At 42.4% G+C, this 19,690-nt stretch overlaps 1 protein-coding gene across 4 annotated transcripts; it reads right to left on the bottom strand.

The window, feature by feature from the left end:
* Window positions 1–24: 24 nt before the first annotated feature.
* On the bottom strand, window positions 25–19,153 carry tm7sf3 (transmembrane 7 superfamily member 3). Of its 4 annotated transcripts, none has more exons than XM_069192783.1 (12): window positions 19,052–19,153; window positions 12,430–12,584; window positions 10,796–10,946; window positions 8,989–9,109; window positions 8,054–8,225; window positions 7,265–7,442; window positions 6,187–6,273; window positions 5,733–5,813; window positions 4,406–4,558; window positions 3,932–4,029; window positions 2,792–2,954; window positions 25–2,356 (listed from the first exon to the last, which is right to left on the bottom strand). In XM_069192783.1, exons 3-12 carry the CDS (start codon window positions 10,887–10,889, stop codon window positions 2,103–2,105), a joined length of 1,401 nt encoding a protein of 466 aa, XP_069048884.1. In that variant the 5' UTR covers window positions 10,890–10,946; window positions 12,430–12,584; window positions 19,052–19,153; the 3' UTR covers window positions 25–2,102. The 4 variants fall into 4 exon arrangements, with proteins under 4 accessions (XP_069048884.1, XP_015207404.2, XP_006633203.2 ...); XM_015351918.2 differs by lacking the exon at window positions 19,052–19,153 and adding an exon at window positions 18,574–19,021; XM_006633140.3 differs by lacking the exon at window positions 19,052–19,153 and adding an exon at window positions 14,980–15,961.
* Between the last annotated feature and the right edge of the window lie 537 nt (window positions 19,154–19,690).

Here is a 19,690-nt window from a genome sequence, read left to right as displayed (position 1 = left end):
GTGCATTGTGCATCAATCAAACACTTTCTCACACTTGCAAAAAAAGCAATATTTATTAACACCAACACACAAGGTTTTCAAACATTCTCTGTAAATCTTGTGTGCCTCGTGGGGCTTAGGAAATCACAAATGCATGCCTTTTTTGACATTTTACAGGTGTCACAGGGCAAAACAAACTGAATTCCTGATTCTCAAAGGCTATAAAGCACCTGAAAGCAAGCAAAAATCTCTAGGAAAACATGATGGGGTTCCCAAGACAGATTAAAGCAGTGGAAATACTCTTGCCTTTGAGAATAAATATGCTGATCTTCACTGCACAGTACTTTATCTTCTTTTTTCCAAATGCATACAAAAAATGTACTTTTCTGGTTTTCTACAGTGCATGTTACAAAGAATTTGTCAAAAAAGTCATTTATAAAAAAAGGGCAGGCACTCTAACTGGGGCTGATACAGAGGGATGCCTAATTTATATTTATATTAGTTCTCCTCTTTTGGAAGATGTATACCCCCCTTTGCAGCTTAAAGTTCTATTAAAGTTGCTTTTCACAATAATGGAAAAAATAACTTCTTGTTTTATAAATATACTACTTATTGTAAGACTGAATTACTTAAACAGCAGCTGGACAAAAAATTCAAGGTGAAATTCAAGGAAAATGAAGACTGCATATATAAAAAATACATACTGTATGTAAAAAGGATTCGAAGTGCTTCCTTCCTGTGAGTTGAAGTGATAAAAACTAGTGTTTTTAGTCGATAAGCAAAACAATCAAGAAGCGCTCACTAAAAGACAGTGCTGGTTTTCTTAATCTGAGTATTTAAAAACAACTGTGGATTTGAATGGTTCTAGAAAAAGGAACAACATAGTGACGGCTTTAAAACACGATTAACTCAAATGCTGAAAAAACAAATTTCCCATGAAAACGTGCTACATTTAAAAATATTTTAATGAAGACATGGGTGATGTATTTTAAAGCCCTTGATAGTTTTACAAGAGGGGATATGTAAAAGAAGCAAACGTACTGTCTGTCAGAAACACAACCATGAGAGATATTGTTACAGGGGAAGGTAGTCGCTCCCAATACAGCTATGTAGTGAGCATGATGATCCAAACAGCTTCCTCTGTTCCTCTCATCTCTGGACATTCTGATGGTGTAAAACGAAGATACAAACATACAAACCTCGAATATTAAATCCTTTACAGGAACAATAACCTCATGTAACAAACTGCTTAACAAATTATGTTAGGTAGGTTCAGAGTTGTTTTGGATTCCACACCATCAGCTCAAAGCACATACAAGCTGCCCAAACCAACCTGGGATTCCTAATTCTGCACGAAGAAACGTCTTATACCTCACTGAGACGCTTAAGACAGATCAGATCTTTAGAGGGACGCATTTTCCATCACCTTCTCAAAACCCCTGACAAAGGAACCCTCCACTAGAAAATAAACAGTAGCCCTTTGGAGTTCTTGGTACCAGGACTTTTTGGGATAATTTTATTACCTTTCAGAGAAACATAATTGCATGTCGACAATTGTTTCGCTAGTCCTGCAACAATCCAGGTTGTTGCGCAGTCGAAGTCAAAACCCTGGTATTTGCTTCAGTAGTGCAGCTCCCTACGCCGGGACCTGGCTGGACAAAGGGAATAAAGTGACATCTGGGGTGCAAACGGACAATAACTGAACATCAGTTCCACAAGCCGTTCACTGACAGTACCAAAGGAGTTTAAATGCTGGTGGCAAATCCTTAGTGTGCCTTACTCTATCTCACCACAACGATCATGTGCGCTTACAGCAAGAGAGCTTGTTCTCTGACAATCGGGGGATTGCCTTCACTGCAGTAACAGATGTGTTAAAAATACTATGGAATGGTGCCACTACAATTTCAAAAATCTTCTTTTTTTTTTTACTGTGGCTGGTACGCTCCAGGTGTTCAGGAAAACTTCCACCTTTTCCGTTACGTCCCAAGGAAGTCTCGGTTTTCAACAGCACCTTGATAATACGGCAGGTGTCTGGGTCATCGGCGCTAGAAATATTCCAGATAACGTGCTTTCGGCTTCCTTGGAGGCGCCTGCAAGCCTGATGGAGCCCGGACGGAAGGTCGTTATAAAAGTAAGGGAGTTCTCTCTCCTGCAGGTTCCCTCCGCCGAAACATATCCTGCACTCTGCTTTTCAAGCGGCTCCGCAGCGAGGGGATGTGGTAGCTGGGGTCCAGGATGTTGGTCTTCCGCCTCTCCCTCTCCTGTTTCCACATGAGGTAGGGGCTGGGTGGGAAGAAGGGCCTGCTCCTCTCCCGGTACAGCTGCAGCACCACGCCGCTCACCGCCAGGACCGCCCACACCGTGGTCAGGATGTAATCTGCAAGAGCACAGGGAGACACCTCCATCCCTCAGTTGTGAATTTAACAAATCACACCTTTCACGAAGAGCAAAGGGAAGAGGAGTCGCAGAGCCCGAATAATCCATCTGAAAAGGAGCCGATCGGCTCCACCGCTGCTTCTGAAGTTCAGAAAAATATCGGAAGCAGGAGACGACGAACAGAATGGAAAATGTGATTCATAACGAGGGCAATAACTACAAATAAAGGAATATGTTTAGTGCTTTTCCTCCTGCATGAAGCCATACTGTATGTGCTTTACATTCAAGAACATGTACCACTGGAGTACGGCTCTCCCTGTAAGTGCCACACCAGGTAGCCGTGTGAGAAACTGCTTTGCCGATGGAATTATTTCATCAACCTGTAGGACAGAACAGTATACGTGCTTCAGTACAAAGGAGGAGCGGTCATGCTCACCTATTCCTTGAAAAGGCACGTTTGTGAAGGCTCTGCTGAACTGATTGTTTAAGGCTCTCTTCAGGACATCTAATGTAATGTAGGAGAGGCTGGTGTAGATGTAGCTGTTCACAGCTAAAATTACTGCATAGCCGCCGGCAACTCCACAGGCAGTGATGTTCCCCTAGGGGAAATGAAGCATTTTATCATCCTGCACCCTCTGAAAATCACCAGTTAAGACTCATTATTCTGAAAATATACCACTTGAATTCAGCTACTCGACCAAGTTATTCTATACTTGCTCAACAGAAACACCCCACTAAGCTTAGGTGCTAAAACAGTAATGTGTTCTTTTTTTCCTGTCAATAAGGCAACAAGGGAATTAAATCAAGAACTAAAATGGTCTTCTGCAGTACAGTGCCAGAGATACTGAGTTGTGTAGCTAGGAACTGGAGGTGCTGTCTGAACGGATGCTGAAAGATGTTCCCAATCTCTCCACTGAGGAGAGAGGGCGGAGAACACACGGGCTTGGAAGCCCGCTCCTGGAGGAGGAGGGCTGGGATAGACCGCTGACGGGCAGAAGCAGGGAGCTGGAGTTACTTGAAGGCAAGAACCCGGGTTCTGAATTAGATGTGCGTGAATACAGGAAGCCACTGGAGGGAGTGGAGTAATGGAGTAGCATGAGAAAAGCAAGAAAGATTAACTATTGTAGACGTGCCTACTTATCTCTATGATGTCGACTGTTAGATTCTGGATCTATGGTAATTTATATGGTAGTTTGAATGCTTCTCCTCTGCAACAGCCTTCTGTCACATGTGTCTTGTTGCACTTAGGATAAGCTTTGGGATGCTTTCAGCTACAGAGTAGCTCTCGAACTACACAATTAAAACCTCTTATTCAGGAAGCTTAAGATCTAATCATATACATGTACTGAGGAAAACTACTCTGTTCATGTTACTCTTCCAGCAGGAACAGACAGAAGTCACATGCTGTTATTCGGCATGTGGTCTATAAAAGAGCTGCAGTTTCGAGTAAAATGGATGTTTGAAGTAACGGACGACTCGTGGACGCGAATGACAGGGTGACCACGCACGTGGTCAGTAGTGAGATAAAGCAGGTCTAACCACTTTCTGTATTAAAGGGAATGTATTACGATCTTACCTCCCTGGGCCACCTGAAGAATATCAAAGGAATGACCACAACAACGCTACAGAATGTTGGCCAGAACACAGAATCCGTACGGAAAATGGACAAGTCTCCTGGAGAGAATAAAAAAAAAGTTTTCAACATAAAACCCATCTTGGCATCCAATGCAGTAATTATGAACTAAAACAGGACACACTGATAAAGCAGATGCCACATCTTTAGTTACAATTTTAGTCCACAAGATGTCCCACTACATCCATCTGTTTTGTAACCACGTCCTCCAATTCAGAGTCCCGGGGAGCCGGAGCCTATCCCGACAAGCAGCGGGCATCCTGGACAGGACACCAACCCACTACATAACACAGACGTATTAAACTATAATGACAAACCACGGTTACTACAGCCCCTGATTAAGCATGCCGTTTTCCAAACTAAAGGACCAAACACGTTACTGAGGTGTAAATGTATTCCCAGCTACCGCTGACTTACCTATCGGGGTGAAGAATAGAAGGGAAGACACAAGGAACCCCAGGATCAGCCCTACGATCACGACGCAGAGGAGCACCGAGCCGAACCTCCACCAGCACAGAACCAGCAGAACCCCTCCAGCGGCGCCCCCCAGGGCGGTCAGGCCCAAGCGCACTGCCGGACACACAGAGCACTCAGACTTAGGGCTTCGGCTTACAGAACACTTTCAGAGCATCTGAAAATCCCTGCCAACATCTTCTAATGTCAGAAACGTCTCTGAAGGGATCCAGTCCTTTCTACCCGCAGAAGAAAAAGAGCAGAAATAAGGAGAAAAAAGCACCCACAATATCCTGACCTTTCTGTTTGGGTATATGTCACGAAGGGTGCTAAAAGCTGGGCCAACACAACTGCCCTGTGTTTTCTGTATTATATTCAAAGCTTTCTGACCCCTGTTCATGATTTACACAAAGTCCTCTATTCCCTGGCCATGAGATTTGATTTAGCTTAATAAGCAGCACATGAAAGAAGATAAGGATTATTACGTTAAGTTACATAAAATTCAGCTTCCTCCCTTCTAATAACTTAAGGTCAATGTGATTGAATTTCAAAAGTACTATGAAAAACCTAATTTGCAGAAGCCATCATAAACCCCAAAGTGCCATCAAAGTAACTTATGTACTGCAAACTAATCATGGAATATCAATATTTTTTAAGAAAGCAAGTGCACGACTGAATGTATTTAACATCTGTCTACATTTGAATGATTTCACGCCAACTATATGTTATTCCATTTGTTTATTTAAATGAACAAGGACAAATTCTTGTTTTCAATAATGACATGGCAAGGAGGCTTATGAAAGCATAGCGGAGCAAGAGGCCAGATCTGACAATCGGGACAAGCCACAGGTGTGCTGGCTGAATAAAAGCACCTTTCTGTTCATGGAGAGGGGCAGCAGATGTGTGGACAGAAAACCAAGCTTTCAGAAGGAGAAAAGAAGGGATGTGAGTGAACTGGTCCTTCTTTGACATTGGAAGATAACATCAGAAAGGTTTACAAATGGTATATCATTAAAGTTACTTCTTGAAAGAAGCCATTGTAGGGACTTCAACACGGCTGGGCAGACAGACTTGAGCTGAAGCCTTTTCTGTTTTCTTTATTATTGACACAAGTCAGTTTTTGTCACTATAGCAGTATATCAGACAAGCACTGCCACGCTTATTTATTACAAGCAGGGGTGCCATATATTCCATCTGAATGTACAGTAACTGAGCATGTGAGGTCATGAGAAACAATGTTTCATTACATGACTGTATCACTGTCCACTTAATTAGCACAACAGCCACTCACTGTCGTAGTCCAGGGATGTCACTCTTGTAATAAGAATGAAGAACAGGAACGCCACAAAGACAAATCCCATACAGAACAGTTCTGAAGAGAAACAAAAAGTTGCATTATGATGAATACTACCTAAGCAACCACAACAGAAATGCTCATGCATAAAAAACACAAAACATTTTAAATAAACCAAGTCCATTTCTGTGGTCCTGGTTCTAACTAATCACTAATCAGTACTAATCACATCCTGAATCTCCTTCACCTTGTGTCCCTTTCTTTTGCTATTACCAACAACAGAACTCCTGTGAAATCAAATCCAACTTCTGCTATTTCATCAGTGTCGCTTTTACTGCCCTTCATGCACTGTTCCCAACAACGTCTCGCCATCACTAAGGGAAACCCGTCTTTCAGATCTCCATCTCAAAGTTAATTTGCCACAACATCTTTCAAACAGGAGAATTCTTACCAGATTTGAAAAATCTGTGCCCAAAGAAGCAAACAAAAAGGCCAGCTATACCAGCGATGGTAAAAAAGACCTTTGTAGATATTCTTCCTGAAATTAAAAACACATACAAATACTGTGTAGGGTTAAATATATTCAAACTACATTGTTGCTTATACACGCTTGAGAGATCGGAGTAACAAAGTGGTTCTTCAATATTTATTACATATTTAATTCATATTTAAGGTTTTGAAAATGATTTCAAAATGATTAAATTCTATATCCATGCCTGTTTTTTTCCCCACAAAACAAGCCTTCGTCTTAAAAAGTATCTGTTAACATCCTGTACATTCACAGGAAGGAGATCTTAAAAAGTGGATCAACCTTCTTTATTATTGTACATCTAAGCAGATGCTGTTATCCAGAGGCACTTGCAAAACTGACAAACCTACATCAAGTACAAAACAAAACATTCAACAGAAAAGAAAGAGTGCAACAAAGAATGGCAAGAACAGAGAAGCAGGCACCTTAGAACAGTGTCAGTGAAGAGCGAAGTGAAAACAATGTCTACTGAGCGGGAAGTAGTGTTCAAATAAGGTGTCACTGACTACAGAAAAGCAGGAACCGAGTACTGTACTGGTGAAAGTTCCCAGCAGTGTGATCAGAGTTCAGAGGTGCGGTCTGAACAGATGAGTTTTAAGGAGCAACGGAGTACTTCTGATTTCAACAGAGAGCTCATCTCAGCCCTGCAGAGCCAGCGATGAGCACGCACTGGCTCTGGGGATAGTGAAATGCAGAGGAGCAGGGAGAGATGAAGGGCAGGAAAACAGACTGGGCCAGAGGGGTCAAGAATGAGTGTTTTGAAAAGGATGCGCGCATTTTGTCTAGTGCAGGATATTTCAACCAATGTTTGCTGTGACCATGGACAAACGTCTGGAAGTGAATCCAGAAGCAGTCCACATGCTTTCCAGCCCATCCAGCTGAGCTCTGACTCTGAGCTCTGATGCCCTACCCACAGCTAGAATGCAAACAGTACCAAATACATCCTCTCAGAGAAAAACTCTAGTAGCAGGAAAGATCCAATGAGACAGGCGATACATACCCAGAGTGTAGCAGTTGTCCAAGTTGGAAGAGAAATTGCAGGCATAGGTGTGAACGGGAACATAGGAGGCAGATGAGTTTAACAGTGGATCCCGCACTATAACGGAGTAGATCACCCCCTGGCCTGGAACAGAGCTGAAGGACACCATAGTTTTGTCGACTGACTTTAACATCACCAGCTGTAGAAAGAGGAGGAGGATAAAAATGTGAGGAACAGGGAACTAAATGCTGACATTGATCAATGTTCTACACTTTTAAGACTTGTGGTGTAAGAACTACCTTCTTATTCAGCACTTGGATTCTATTAGATCTCAGAATGACCTTTTGACCCACCTGCAATGTATTCCTAGAATATCAAACTGAAAAGCTGCAGAAACATCCCCCTACCCCTTACCCCAGACTGCACAAATACAGTCCCTGACGTACGTGCCATCGGGAAGGTCACTAAGGAAGGCTGCACGCCATGCAAATACTGCTTCTGTTAAAACAACAAACCCTAGAGCAGGATGAGAGTACGAGGAGACAGAAGTACTTTACTTCTGTATTCCACCTGCACCTGAGACCTGCCCAGATCTTGCATTCTTTGCCTTTTTTTTTTTTTTTTTTTACAGTCGAGAGACTTTCTGTAAGTAAGAATTCAATTGTACCAGTTCATGCACCGGTTACATATGGCAATAAAGTTCACGTTTTACAACTGCCTCTCCAGGTAACCCAGAGAAGGTATGAAACCTTCACTGAAACTGCGAAAGGATCCCTTTGGCAGTGACACTGGAGGAGGGACTGTACTCACTTTTTTGCCATTGAGTACCATCTGCTGCACACTGGCCACCTTCTGTATGTGCTCGATCAGGACCTGTCCGGAGAGGTCGTTCTCTGGCAGGAAGTACTGGTAGACGTCATACTCCAGGCGCCAGCGGGAGCTCTGCCCGCTGTTTACATCGCAAGGTGGTGGAGTGCGGCCCCTGGGACACAGAGAAGGGAGTCACTGCCGGGTTCCTGGACCGGATTGAAAAAGGGACTGGGAGAGTGCCAAAAATAAACTCGGAATCCACAGAGGAGCCGTTAGCCAAGGAAAGGAGAATGTTATTCCTGCAATGCCACATGCCCAAATGTAGGCAAAGGAGAATTCTCTTCCAGTATATCATTAATGTGGAAAGAAGGTAGTAAAGTGTAGATGCACAAACACTGTAAAACGCGTGCAACATAAAATCGGAAAAAGTCAAAGGTTAAATTTAGAGGGTTCTATGTCATTTCAGATACATTTTTTGAAGTGCATTTGAACACAAGAACAGGAAGCACTTCTTTACCTAAAGAACTGTGGGACTATGAAACAAGCTGTTCTACCCAATATCCCAGCTTCTTCCAGGGAACGGCTGGGAGAGATCTTTGGATTCATGATCTACTACAGTACCTAACCGACTAGGTGGGCTGAGTGCCCTTCCCTCGCTTGTAACTGCTCTTTTCTCAAGCATGTGGAAAAGGAAGGAATGCTCTTCAGAGCACTACAATACCTACAGAATGGCCATTTGGCTCATTGTCCCTTCAAGCTCCATTTAAAAAAAAAATATTCTGGGAGCAAACTCCCCTGGCATGAAATCCCCTTGAGCCCTTGATTTTGCCAGTGGAATCCCAAACTATCTGGCGTTAACCACTGCTCAGACTGCACTGTTTGATTAAATGAAAAAATAATAGGAATAGGAATTTTAGGCAGCTGGGAAACACTACCTCGCATAACCAATATTCGCAGGTGCAAACTGAATGATGGTCTCGAACAAATTGTACTGCAGGTAAATGTTGGGATCAACAAGGAGGTTATACTCAGTGTTACAGCCTCCAGGAACAGGGTCTGCAGAAACAGAAAATAACATTTTCATTTTATTAATCCTGCTACATTTACTGAAAATATTAAAATCTTAAACTGCGTTCATGTAATTGGAACATTTATAAACACTCAAACATCACAGGATGCTTTAAACAAACATTAAAATAATAGCCCAGAGCATGAATTTGTAAAAATATAACCAGTTAACGAGAGATGTAACTGAAGAGTCTGAATTATCAGAAAATGGAAAGACATCCTGTTGTTGAACACCACAGAGATGTGGTTTTTAATCCTGGTCCGGGAGTACCTCTGTGCCTGCTGGTCTTTGTTCCAACTGGGCCTTTAATGATCACTGCAGCAAGTAACTCATCCATTTCCTTTTTTTCTGCACTCGGGCCTTTTTTAATAAAAAATCCTAGTAGAGGTTCTAGATGCAGATTCTGGGTAACTCTGGATCTTCTGTTCTTGCTATAACACAGTTCTTAATACAGGCTAACGTATTTCATTTGTTTAAATTTGTATTCAGCTCTTAAAAAGCAGAATACATTTTGTAATTGGTATGAAGCATGTGTAAAAATACTTCGTTTCAGGACTGCCCTTATTCAGGGGTGATAGCTATAGTATAATGAACTGGACTTAAAAAAAAACAACTGTGGGATTGTCTGATACAGTATCATTCCTACCACTGATGATGCCTTTTCATCATCAATGGATCACCAAATAAGAGGAGACGATTCTTCATTCTCAAACTGCATGAAGTTCGGTGTACCGAACTATGTAGGAAATAAGACTAAGTAATTTTTTAAACCAATGACTGAAGGCAGAAACAAAAACTAAACCAGCAAGCATATACAGTAGGTTCCCTTCCCTGGTTTCTCATTTTTCTCCCCCTTTCCCTCTGGTAAGCGTTATAGGAACATAAAGCCACAAACTTCCAGATTCAGAGAGAGAGTTTCTTCCCACAAGCTGTCAGATTACTGAATTCTACCTCTACCACTGGCTCACACTGGTGTTTTTTTTTTCTAAGATGTATGTTATTTAACTTGTTGTTGCTGCCGCTCTTTTGTGTTTTTGGTGTTTGACTTCACAAGCTGAACGATCTGAAACCTGTCCAGATTAGTGTAGCTGATGCGCTGTATGGCTTGTCTGCCTGACTAGGAAAGTTCTTTGAAACACAAAACTTGTATTTCTGCACACTACCTTACAAACAGGAAACAGTTGTACAGTATTTTCTATTTTTTATACGCTTTATTGCACACAGCATTGGAGACACAATAAATACTGACACATACCTGATCAAAAAACCAAACTAAAGGATACAAATCACTATCTGGAGACTCGCCATGCACTGCATTGCAAAATTGCATGTGAGCCAAATAAATTTCAATAATTATTAAGTTATTGTATATGTATCACACAATAACAAGATGTATGTTATTTAACTTGTTGTTGCTGCCTCTCTTTTGTGTTTTTGGTGTTTCCTTAATGTCTTGTATTGGAGAATTTATTGTTTATTGTGCGTATGTCAATAAACTGAACTGAACTGTAGGTTATCAATTAGCACTGGTAATTAAACAAAAACCAGCAGACACAGATGGACTCTGGGACAAGGATCTTCAACATCTTACACACAGAAAGACACTCATTCGATAAATCTTTTCCTTAAAGACAAAGTGAAGACAGCTGAACTTCAAGTGCTGTTTAACTCACGGATTTCCCCGTAAGGTAAGATCACACCCGTGCCAGTGATGGCGCTGCGCTCAGGAGACCGAAGGTACCAGGTGAGGGTTCGCTGCAGGCGCATGAGAGGGAAGAGCAACCCTGCATCGGAGCCATTCAGAGAGGAGCTCGAGGTCAGCACCTGAAATCAGGGCAAAAGGGTGGTAAACTGGCTTTCCAAGTTATTCAACTAGGAACCGGCAACTTCTGATAAGGAGGAGGTCTATGTGAAAGTCATTTTGTAGCAGGGAAACAACAGCAAAGGGCTGTTTAACTCACGGTTAAACGGCACTTCGTTAGCGGCATGGCTTCATGCCTTATTCAAGTTTTGCTTAATGATTATGTTCCTGATGCTGCTCATCATGGTGTTACCACATATACTCACTCGGGAGTCAAAATGTCATCGGAGTGGTAGTATAAAAGAATGTGTGAATATGGTCTCACAGACATGACCGCACAGTCATTCCCATTTAGCTGCTGGTCTTCCTTTATTACACAACAATCACACTAATTTTTTTTTTTTTTTACGAGGTCCGAACTTTTCAGGGCTTGATGTGTTCTTTACGCATCATCTGAATGGGAGAAGAAACTACAGCATGCTACAACAGCCACCACATGATTGCTTCCCTACAGCACAGCAGCCAGCCATGCAGGGTCGGGGATGGCCCAGTCACTGCCACAGTCTGTAGCACACACAGCGTTAACAAGACTCATGACTCTCTGGTGCTCGCTGCTGTAACTTGACCTCTTGACAGGCAACATCACTTGACTTTCCCTCACTGTGTCACGCCTGTATCTTGTCTGGACCCTCATTCCCATGATGGGTGTGATGACCAAAAACCTTCCTAGAGGGGAGATAAACCTCAGACTACCAGAAATCATTTTTTACAGATCCTTCCAAATTATACCGCAGAAGTTCAAATCAACCATTAACAATACCGACTAGTACAAAAACAGGGAAGCGAAAGAAAGCAGTTTATAATCTTGGCTAACAACAGTTAACAGAAAATATCTTTAATTTAACAACCAAAGAATACTATATAATCTAATAATTACACAGAATTTAAGTTTATTTGCTGTGTTACAATAGACAAAGACATGCTTGTATAAAATGTTTTGCAGTATAAAATCCTGCACATTTTAGAGACCGTATATTGATTTATTTTTAAATGAAATTCATCCACGAGGAAAAAATGAAAAGAAGCAAAAAAAATGATTTGATGGGAGGTAAAGCTCTGTGCAGATGGAGAGTTCCCACACTTAAGTAACCAATTTACTTTAGATCTAGGAGCTTGCTTTTGTCCCAGTATATCCACTATAAATCCACTAATGTCTACTTAATTGGCAAAACCGCCCTGTACAGAAAGAATTACCAGGGATTACTGAATAGCTCTTAGCTACGTCAAATTAAGCTTAAACATTCCTGGCAGAATCCCCACTTCAGTTTTCTGTTGAGGTATAAATACTGGAGGCTTTCAAGCATTGCACATATCCGAAATTAATATTAAAGTTAATGTTAAGGGCTGTGATCATTATGCACTGTTATATTATTGGCATTTCCAAAACCTTTAGTTTTCTGTCTCCCCAGAGCAGTATAAATCTCCGGCCACAGCAGCGGCTCCTACCCGGTGATAAGACACGGTGGCATTCTGGTGCTGCGTGTGGAGCTGGAAGGTGATATAGGTGACGTCTGCGGGGATTCTGGGTATGACAGCCTCCACAGTGGCGTTCTGCAGCAGACTCACGTTCCGGGACCGTCCCAGCGCGAACACGAGGCGGCCTGGGAAAAAAGAAAAAAAATTTCAGCCCAGGTGGCAAACTCCACCTTCGAGCACGAGGTCGCGCTTGAAGAGTTACAACAAGGATGAGCCTTCTTTCAAAATGAGGACAAATTTAAGTGCTTCCTTCTACAAATCCGCACCGACAGTCTTTAATATAAGGGTATTAAAAATGTACTAAGTTAACAGTACATAGTACATAAATCATGTAAGATAGCAGCAGCTTAAGCAGTAACATAGCCGAGCTTTACAGCTATATGATCATCTTTGTCTCTTGATAATTAGTTTACCGTGTTTTGGGGAATTGCTTCCATGATTAGTGTTGCATTAGAATTCCTTAAATCTGAAAAGGGAGTCGAGACATCTTCAGGCACTCTCAAAATGAGTTCATGCAACCCAGATTCTGTACTTTATTCACCTAAAAAGAAGAGGGTTTTCTTGAGGTGTTTGGACACTGCGGTTCACAGTTTACAGTGCCACCTTCTACTTATTCTTTTACTTCTGTCAGGTACTCTGAGATTACAGGGGTGTTAGAGACACCTCCTTTTCTGGGACACTGGAGCCCTGCTGGTGTTGTCATTGCAGGCTCACTAGTAAATCATGTGAGCTGAACGCTGGAAAATATCTAAAAGTATATGAAACGGACTTTGATAACATCAAAATCTTAACAACTTCTCAACCTCACATGGGGTCCCAGGAATTTTCTTGTTTCCTTGAAAATGTGCTTATCACAACCTTGCCAGACACTTTAACTGCTGCTTTTATTGCCTGTAATCCATTTTTGGATCTCTGCTGTGGATTAGAGCACATGACTGTTTAGGTGGTGTAAAACACTCTTTAAAGTGGATTAGCAAAATACCTGTGTAGAGCCAGATTTACAGGCCCTCTGGATTGCAAAGAAGAAAGCTCAAATCCCACTATGATATACTACAGAAAAAAACTATTATGATTTAATTGCTTTTAAAGTATAAAAGCTTCTGGTTATAAATTTAACATATCGTGAAGTAACTGACCTAAACAGCATGCTCTCACAAAATGATAGGGTTTCACCTGACGTTTGCAGTGTAACCAAGTTTATTAATAATAGCACTATGTGGCTTTAAAACAGTGGGTGGACTACAAACATTTATATAGCCCATAGAGCAAAAAGACCTCTGAAATACTACATTAATGAATGCAACATACACAAGCTTAGTGTACTTATTAGCGTTTCTCAACCAAAAGAGCCAGCTGGCAGCGTTTCAGAACACTTTTCCGGCGAGCAGGCCGTCTGTGATACAGGTCGTTTTCACAGTTTCCTTTTTATGCAAGATTTGTCCCCATAGCCTTTTACCTATAAGGCCTATGTGTAAATGCTAGAGCACATGCTGCAGCTTCACGATCTGACTTCACAAGCTGAACGATCTGAAACCTGTCCAGATTAGTGTGGCTGATGCGCTGTATGGCTTGTCTGCCTGACTAGGAAAGTTCTTTGAAACACAAAACTTGTATTTCTGCACACTACCTTACAAACAGGAAACAGTTGTACGGTATTTTCTATTTTTTAATCTGCTTTATTGCACACAGCATTGGAGCCACAATAAATACTGACATATACCTGATCAAAAAACCAAACTAAAGGATACAAATCACTATCTGGAGACTTGCCATGCACTGCATTGCAAAATTGCATGCGAGCCAAATAAATTTCAATAATTATTAAGTTACTGTATATGTATCACAAAAACTTTATTTACAGCTCAATTCACCCCAAGGAGCTTCACACACAGGAGGGGACCCACAGTTTCCACCACTGAAGGGTACATGTACCTGACTGGCTATTCTGCACCCCTGACCCCACAGCACACCAGCAGCCAAGCAGAGGAGCAAGACACTGCTTCACCAGTTGAGTTAAGGAACAGCTTGAGAGAAACCAGATTGTACAACACAAGGGTGACCAACAGTGAGCAGGAGACCAGCCTCAAATGAGCAAAGCCAATGAGAAGCCGTGTATACATGGGAGAACTCAAAGATGTATCACAGAGCCAGATTTAGAACCTTATAAGTCAGTAACAAGATCTTGTATTGAACACGTGACTTACAAGTATTAGTAATTAGTAAGTAATATGCTGCCAGAGTCTAGTGTGAGCTTACAGCCTACAGAGCTTTGGACATTTTGCAGCACATATTACCCATAGAGCAAAGACTTACAGAAATCAAGCCTTAACATTATAAATACATGAATCAAGCACTCAGTGTCGGACATCGATAGAATATTCCTAATGCGGGCAATATTTCCAAGACAGAAAACAAAAGACGTCTTAATCAAATTTTTCACACGGGGTTCAAAGGACAGGAGAGGATTAAGTATGACTCCCAAATTCTGCACTAGGGGCGACACCTGAATGGGGAACTCACCTTCCATTAGTGTGAAACTCTCCGGCTGATATTTACTGCCCAGACCAGTAAAACTGGTTTTGTTCCTGTATAGTTCCAAGGACTTGAGTGTCAGTCACAGCTTAATGTCAGACAGACAAGAGATAAGTGACAGAGATGGTAAATCAGAAGGGGGAAGAGGTTATGACATGGATCTGAGTAGTATCTCCATAGCAATGAAAGTTAAGACCATGTCTTCATGTAGCCTGACAGAGAGGAAGCATATAAGTAATACAAAGCAAAGGACCCAAGACTGAACCCTGCAGCACACCGTAATTGACCAGGGACATGAGGGATTTATGCGAATCAAAACACCGCCAGTTGATCACGTCTGAAAGGAGCCAGTTAACTTCAGTACAACTGATAAAAATGTATTCGAGTGTTCGAGCAACACTCAATCATTTACCGTAAAAACTGCATTAACATCAAGACACATAAGAATACTTTGGCCCCAGAGTTGAATGCTTAAAGCAAACCATTCACTAAACTGACATGAGCAGACTCAGTGCTCTGATTAGTACTAAATCTGGACTGGAAGGATTCAAATAGCTAATTTCCTACCATGTGAACCTGTAAGTGATCTGCAATCACATGCTCTAAAACCTTAGATGGGAATGGTAAATTGGAAATTGGTCTGTAGTTCATCAATATATCAGAATCCAAGCCAGGTTTCATTAGTATAGGAGTAATTAATGCAGTTTTTAACGCAGTAGAGACCACTCCCATGGGAAAGGAACAGATGATCCAATTAGTGTATTAATTAAAAAATGAGAAACAAATGAAGAAATCCTTGACTTTTCACTTATATTTCATATTTCAGAGTGAAGTTAATGCAGCAGAACTTACAATAAGAGGCGAGTTGACTTTCTGTGACATTCTCTGTGCTTAAACACTTTTTTAAACTTTAAACATGCATTTTTTATCAAAATAAATAATACAAAATGTCTGTGATAATCCCTTTCAAATGTACTCAAGGTACTGGAAGCGTCTCCAGGGATTAACAAATTGAACAAGCTTCTCATAACAGACATAACTGTCTGATTTGGCCTAAATGTGATGAAACAGCTGTTTTTCTAAAGTTATGTTTACAAAAACCTAATAATTTAATGTTGTTACAGAATAACTAAATTACAATTGGTAATTAGTCACACTCCTCTCATGTTTAAATATACGCAATTCCTCAGAAATGCCATATGAGCCTGGATAATTGAATTTTGAAAAAGCCTCATGATAAACCTCAATGCTTTATCATGCATATCTTTTATTTGGTGTAGTCCTAATCCATTATAGACATATTTTCAGAATAATACAACCATTGTTTTTGAAAAGACTGAAATTTGATCCACCAGATGAAGCAAAAACAAAAACCCGTAGTCATTCTGGATGAACGTTTTGAGACGATCTGTGGTCCCCAAAATGGATCAGTGCACTTCAAACTAGTACATTACTGGGAATAACGGTGACATCATTCTTAAAACTGATACATGTTAAAATTCTTAAAAATAAAATTCTTTGTGTAACACAAAGATTAAATTCTCCGGTACATAAATGAAAAATCCTGACGTTGTTTGTAACGTCTTGATTCAGCAATGATAAAAAAAAACAACAAATAAATTCTGTTCAACACACTGCAAACCTGCGGTGAAGGCTCCATCAGCTGCTATGGAAATACCCGCCCTGTGTATCAACCGAACATGAGAGGCTGATACGCTCCATCTCTGTATCCTAGCGCAACAACCTTGACGCACACTCCCCATCAGCCATTTCACCAGCTGATAGGCAGGTCCGTGTCAGGGTTACCACTCTGCGACTAACTACCACCCATCCCCTCATTACTTTTTTTAAAAGTGTCACTATCCAGGTAAAAGGCAAAAAGAAACTGATGATGTTGGTGCGGGAGAGGTTCGATTGACGGAATTCTGTCTCTTTCTTTTTACTTGAGCCCTGCCTTTGTATCCTTTTTAACTTAAAAAAACTGAAAATAAATAAAATAAAATCAGTAACAGAGCCACACCGGTATTATATGTGTATAGAACTGTTTAGTTCGCAAAAAAAAGAGAAAATTGTCGTGCTGTGGAAGTTGGTGTGTTTTCTTTCATTTGTATGAGAGAGAGGTTAAAGAGAAAAAAGTTTTGGTTCGAGGCTGCAGGGGGTGATGACCAAGATCACTCCAAAGGCACCTGGGTCCAGGTCAACTGCAAGCACCTGAGGTCCTCAGCTCCAACACTTCACTCACATACTGCGGTTTTCTCGCCTCCCTGCCACGCTGTAGTGCACAGTAATGTGTAATTCTGGAAACTGCATAACTGATGTATCCAGCTCAAAGCTAACTCGCTCTGCTTTCGCACGAAACAAAAATAAACCGGCTTCCTCTGCACAGGCAATGCCCGCCTATTTGGCTGCCCGGTTTGAGCTTTAAATGGTTGCTCGCGGTGTCCTACAAAGGGAGATGAGTTTTAAAGGCAACGTGGGGAAATCGACACATTTGCAAACGTGCAGATTGGAGAATAACTTTGTTTGGGGGCGCGTCAGTGGTTGTATCTGATAGACAGATACTTTATTGATCCCGTGAGGGAAATTGCAGTGCAACAGCAGCTTAACACACACACAACACAGCCACAGTGTAACGAATTATATAATAATAGTACAATACATTCAATACAATACAAGAGTTACTCACAGTCCGGACACACGAAGAACAAACTAGAACAGAACAGTACACAGAAAAATCGTGCGTTTCAGCGGCTGAACGTTTGCCTCGATCAGACTTGAAAGATCTCCAGACGCACGTTTCGGGGCAGACGGATATATCTGGATATATCTGGAGCTATGCAAGTTTAAGAATAATTACGAAGTCATAAGATCTTTTCCTGGAAAAAAACATAAACATCCAAAATTGTGTGTCCTATATTTAAATGCACGACCTCGGAGTCGTGCCTGAGTTTAGTCTCTTTCTCAGTTTCAGCGCCGCTGGGGAATCGGTCCGTCAGGGTCCGGGACCGAGTTTGACACCTCTGTGCTTGAAGAGCCTCTTTGAAGATCGTCTTCGGGTTTGTCGTTCCAAATTAAAAATCCCCAAACTGCCTCCGTCTGCCCCGACTTGCACAACGTGCGTCTGGAGATCTTTCAAGTCCCATCGAGGCAAACGTTCAGCCGCTGAAACGCTCAGCCCGGAGCTGCGCTCGACGTTTTGCAGCCCAACACTTAATCAAACAAGTCTTCATCAGATAAGGAGCTCGGGGTGAACAAAAAGGCTGAAGACCCATAAACTACCCCTGAGCAATGCATACTGCCAGATGACGCTAAAACCCCCACCTATATTATTATTATTATTATTATTAACTGAAAGAATGACGCCTGGACTGCACGGCAGCTCTTCAGTGCCAATTTCCCAGGGTCTGAGGGTCAGAAAGCGTACATTGAGAAGGAATGCACATTAAAAGTCTTCTGCCTCGGCTGCTTTCATCTCCTCCGGTGTTTTCGTATAATAAGGCACTGGATCAGCACAGGCTGCCTGTGCTCAGCTGCTGCAATGAAATAAACCCAGCGACGCCAGAAAACAAAAGCAACACTCACCGGGACTCGAGACCTGGGACGCTGCTCCATCCCACAGCATAGCAACGAAGGGGACCAAGAATATCCCCCACAACGGCCGGAGGAACATGATTATTACCGTGCTGCAGCGGCTTCAAACGCCAATACAGCTCAAACGACAAGAGCCCGCTGCTCGGTCAGAAAGTGAGGCCGGCCACACGCCGTCTGTCCATGGTTAGGCGCCTGGGCGGTGAGAAGGAGGAGGAGGAGGAGACGGTCCCGGGTCCGAGCCGGTCTCTAAACCAGCGACACCAGCCGGCAGCTGCGCGGCGCCCCGACTGCCCGCTTCAAGCGCGCGGAGCGTCCGCCCCCCCCGCGCCGCCGCGCATCCTCACTCGCGTCCCCGAGCACCCACTTCCGCCCGCAGCAGGGCGCTCGCCCCGCTCCGCCCCAGTCACAGCCAACAGCCCCTCCGCGCCCCCGCGGCCCACGGTCCGCGCCGCCGCTAAAGAGCGCCCACCTGACCCGGCGGCTTCCGGGCGCGTTGCCGTGGTTACGTAAGATCGAAGACCGGAGGAATCCAGCCCCAAAATCTGCAATTACAATAGGGTGATCGTTATTTTTTTTTTTAAAAAAAAGGTCGTTGACCTTCTTCGAAGAAAGAAAGAGAGAGGAAAAAAAATTGCCAGACCGAACAATGCTGTTTTTTTTTTGAAGGCGATTTCGACATTTCAGCCAGGCTCGTTGCTCTACCCGTTTGGGCAGGCCTCCCGACAGCTCGGCAGGTCACTCTGGGATTAGCTGGGGACATTTCGCCATGGCCAATTGTATTTGTAATGCGGGTGATCCTATTAAAGCATCACGCACCTCAGATCCCGTCTGATAAAATTAACCCCAGCTGCTTCCTTGGTCAGCCGTACCTGGGCGAAAATAATGTGGATTCAGCACATACTGTGTACACAGAATAACCTTAAATCCACTATTTACAAATTTCACAAGGACCAGTCCAGTCCAGTTTATTCGTCATATGCACAAGTGCAATGGAATGCTTGTTTGTTTGTGCGCTCCAATACAAACACATTAAAGGAATCACCAAAAACAAACACATAACAACAGCAGCAGCAACAACAAGTTAAATAACATACAGCGTAAAACAAGT

Source organism: Lepisosteus oculatus, chromosome 7, assembly GCF_040954835.1.
Source record: "Lepisosteus oculatus isolate fLepOcu1 chromosome 7, fLepOcu1.hap2, whole genome shotgun sequence".
NCBI classification, from domain to species: domain Eukaryota; kingdom Metazoa; phylum Chordata; class Actinopteri; order Semionotiformes; family Lepisosteidae; genus Lepisosteus; species Lepisosteus oculatus.
Note: the sequence above shows the minus strand (reverse complement) of the source record. Positions and strands in the feature narration are given on the sequence as shown.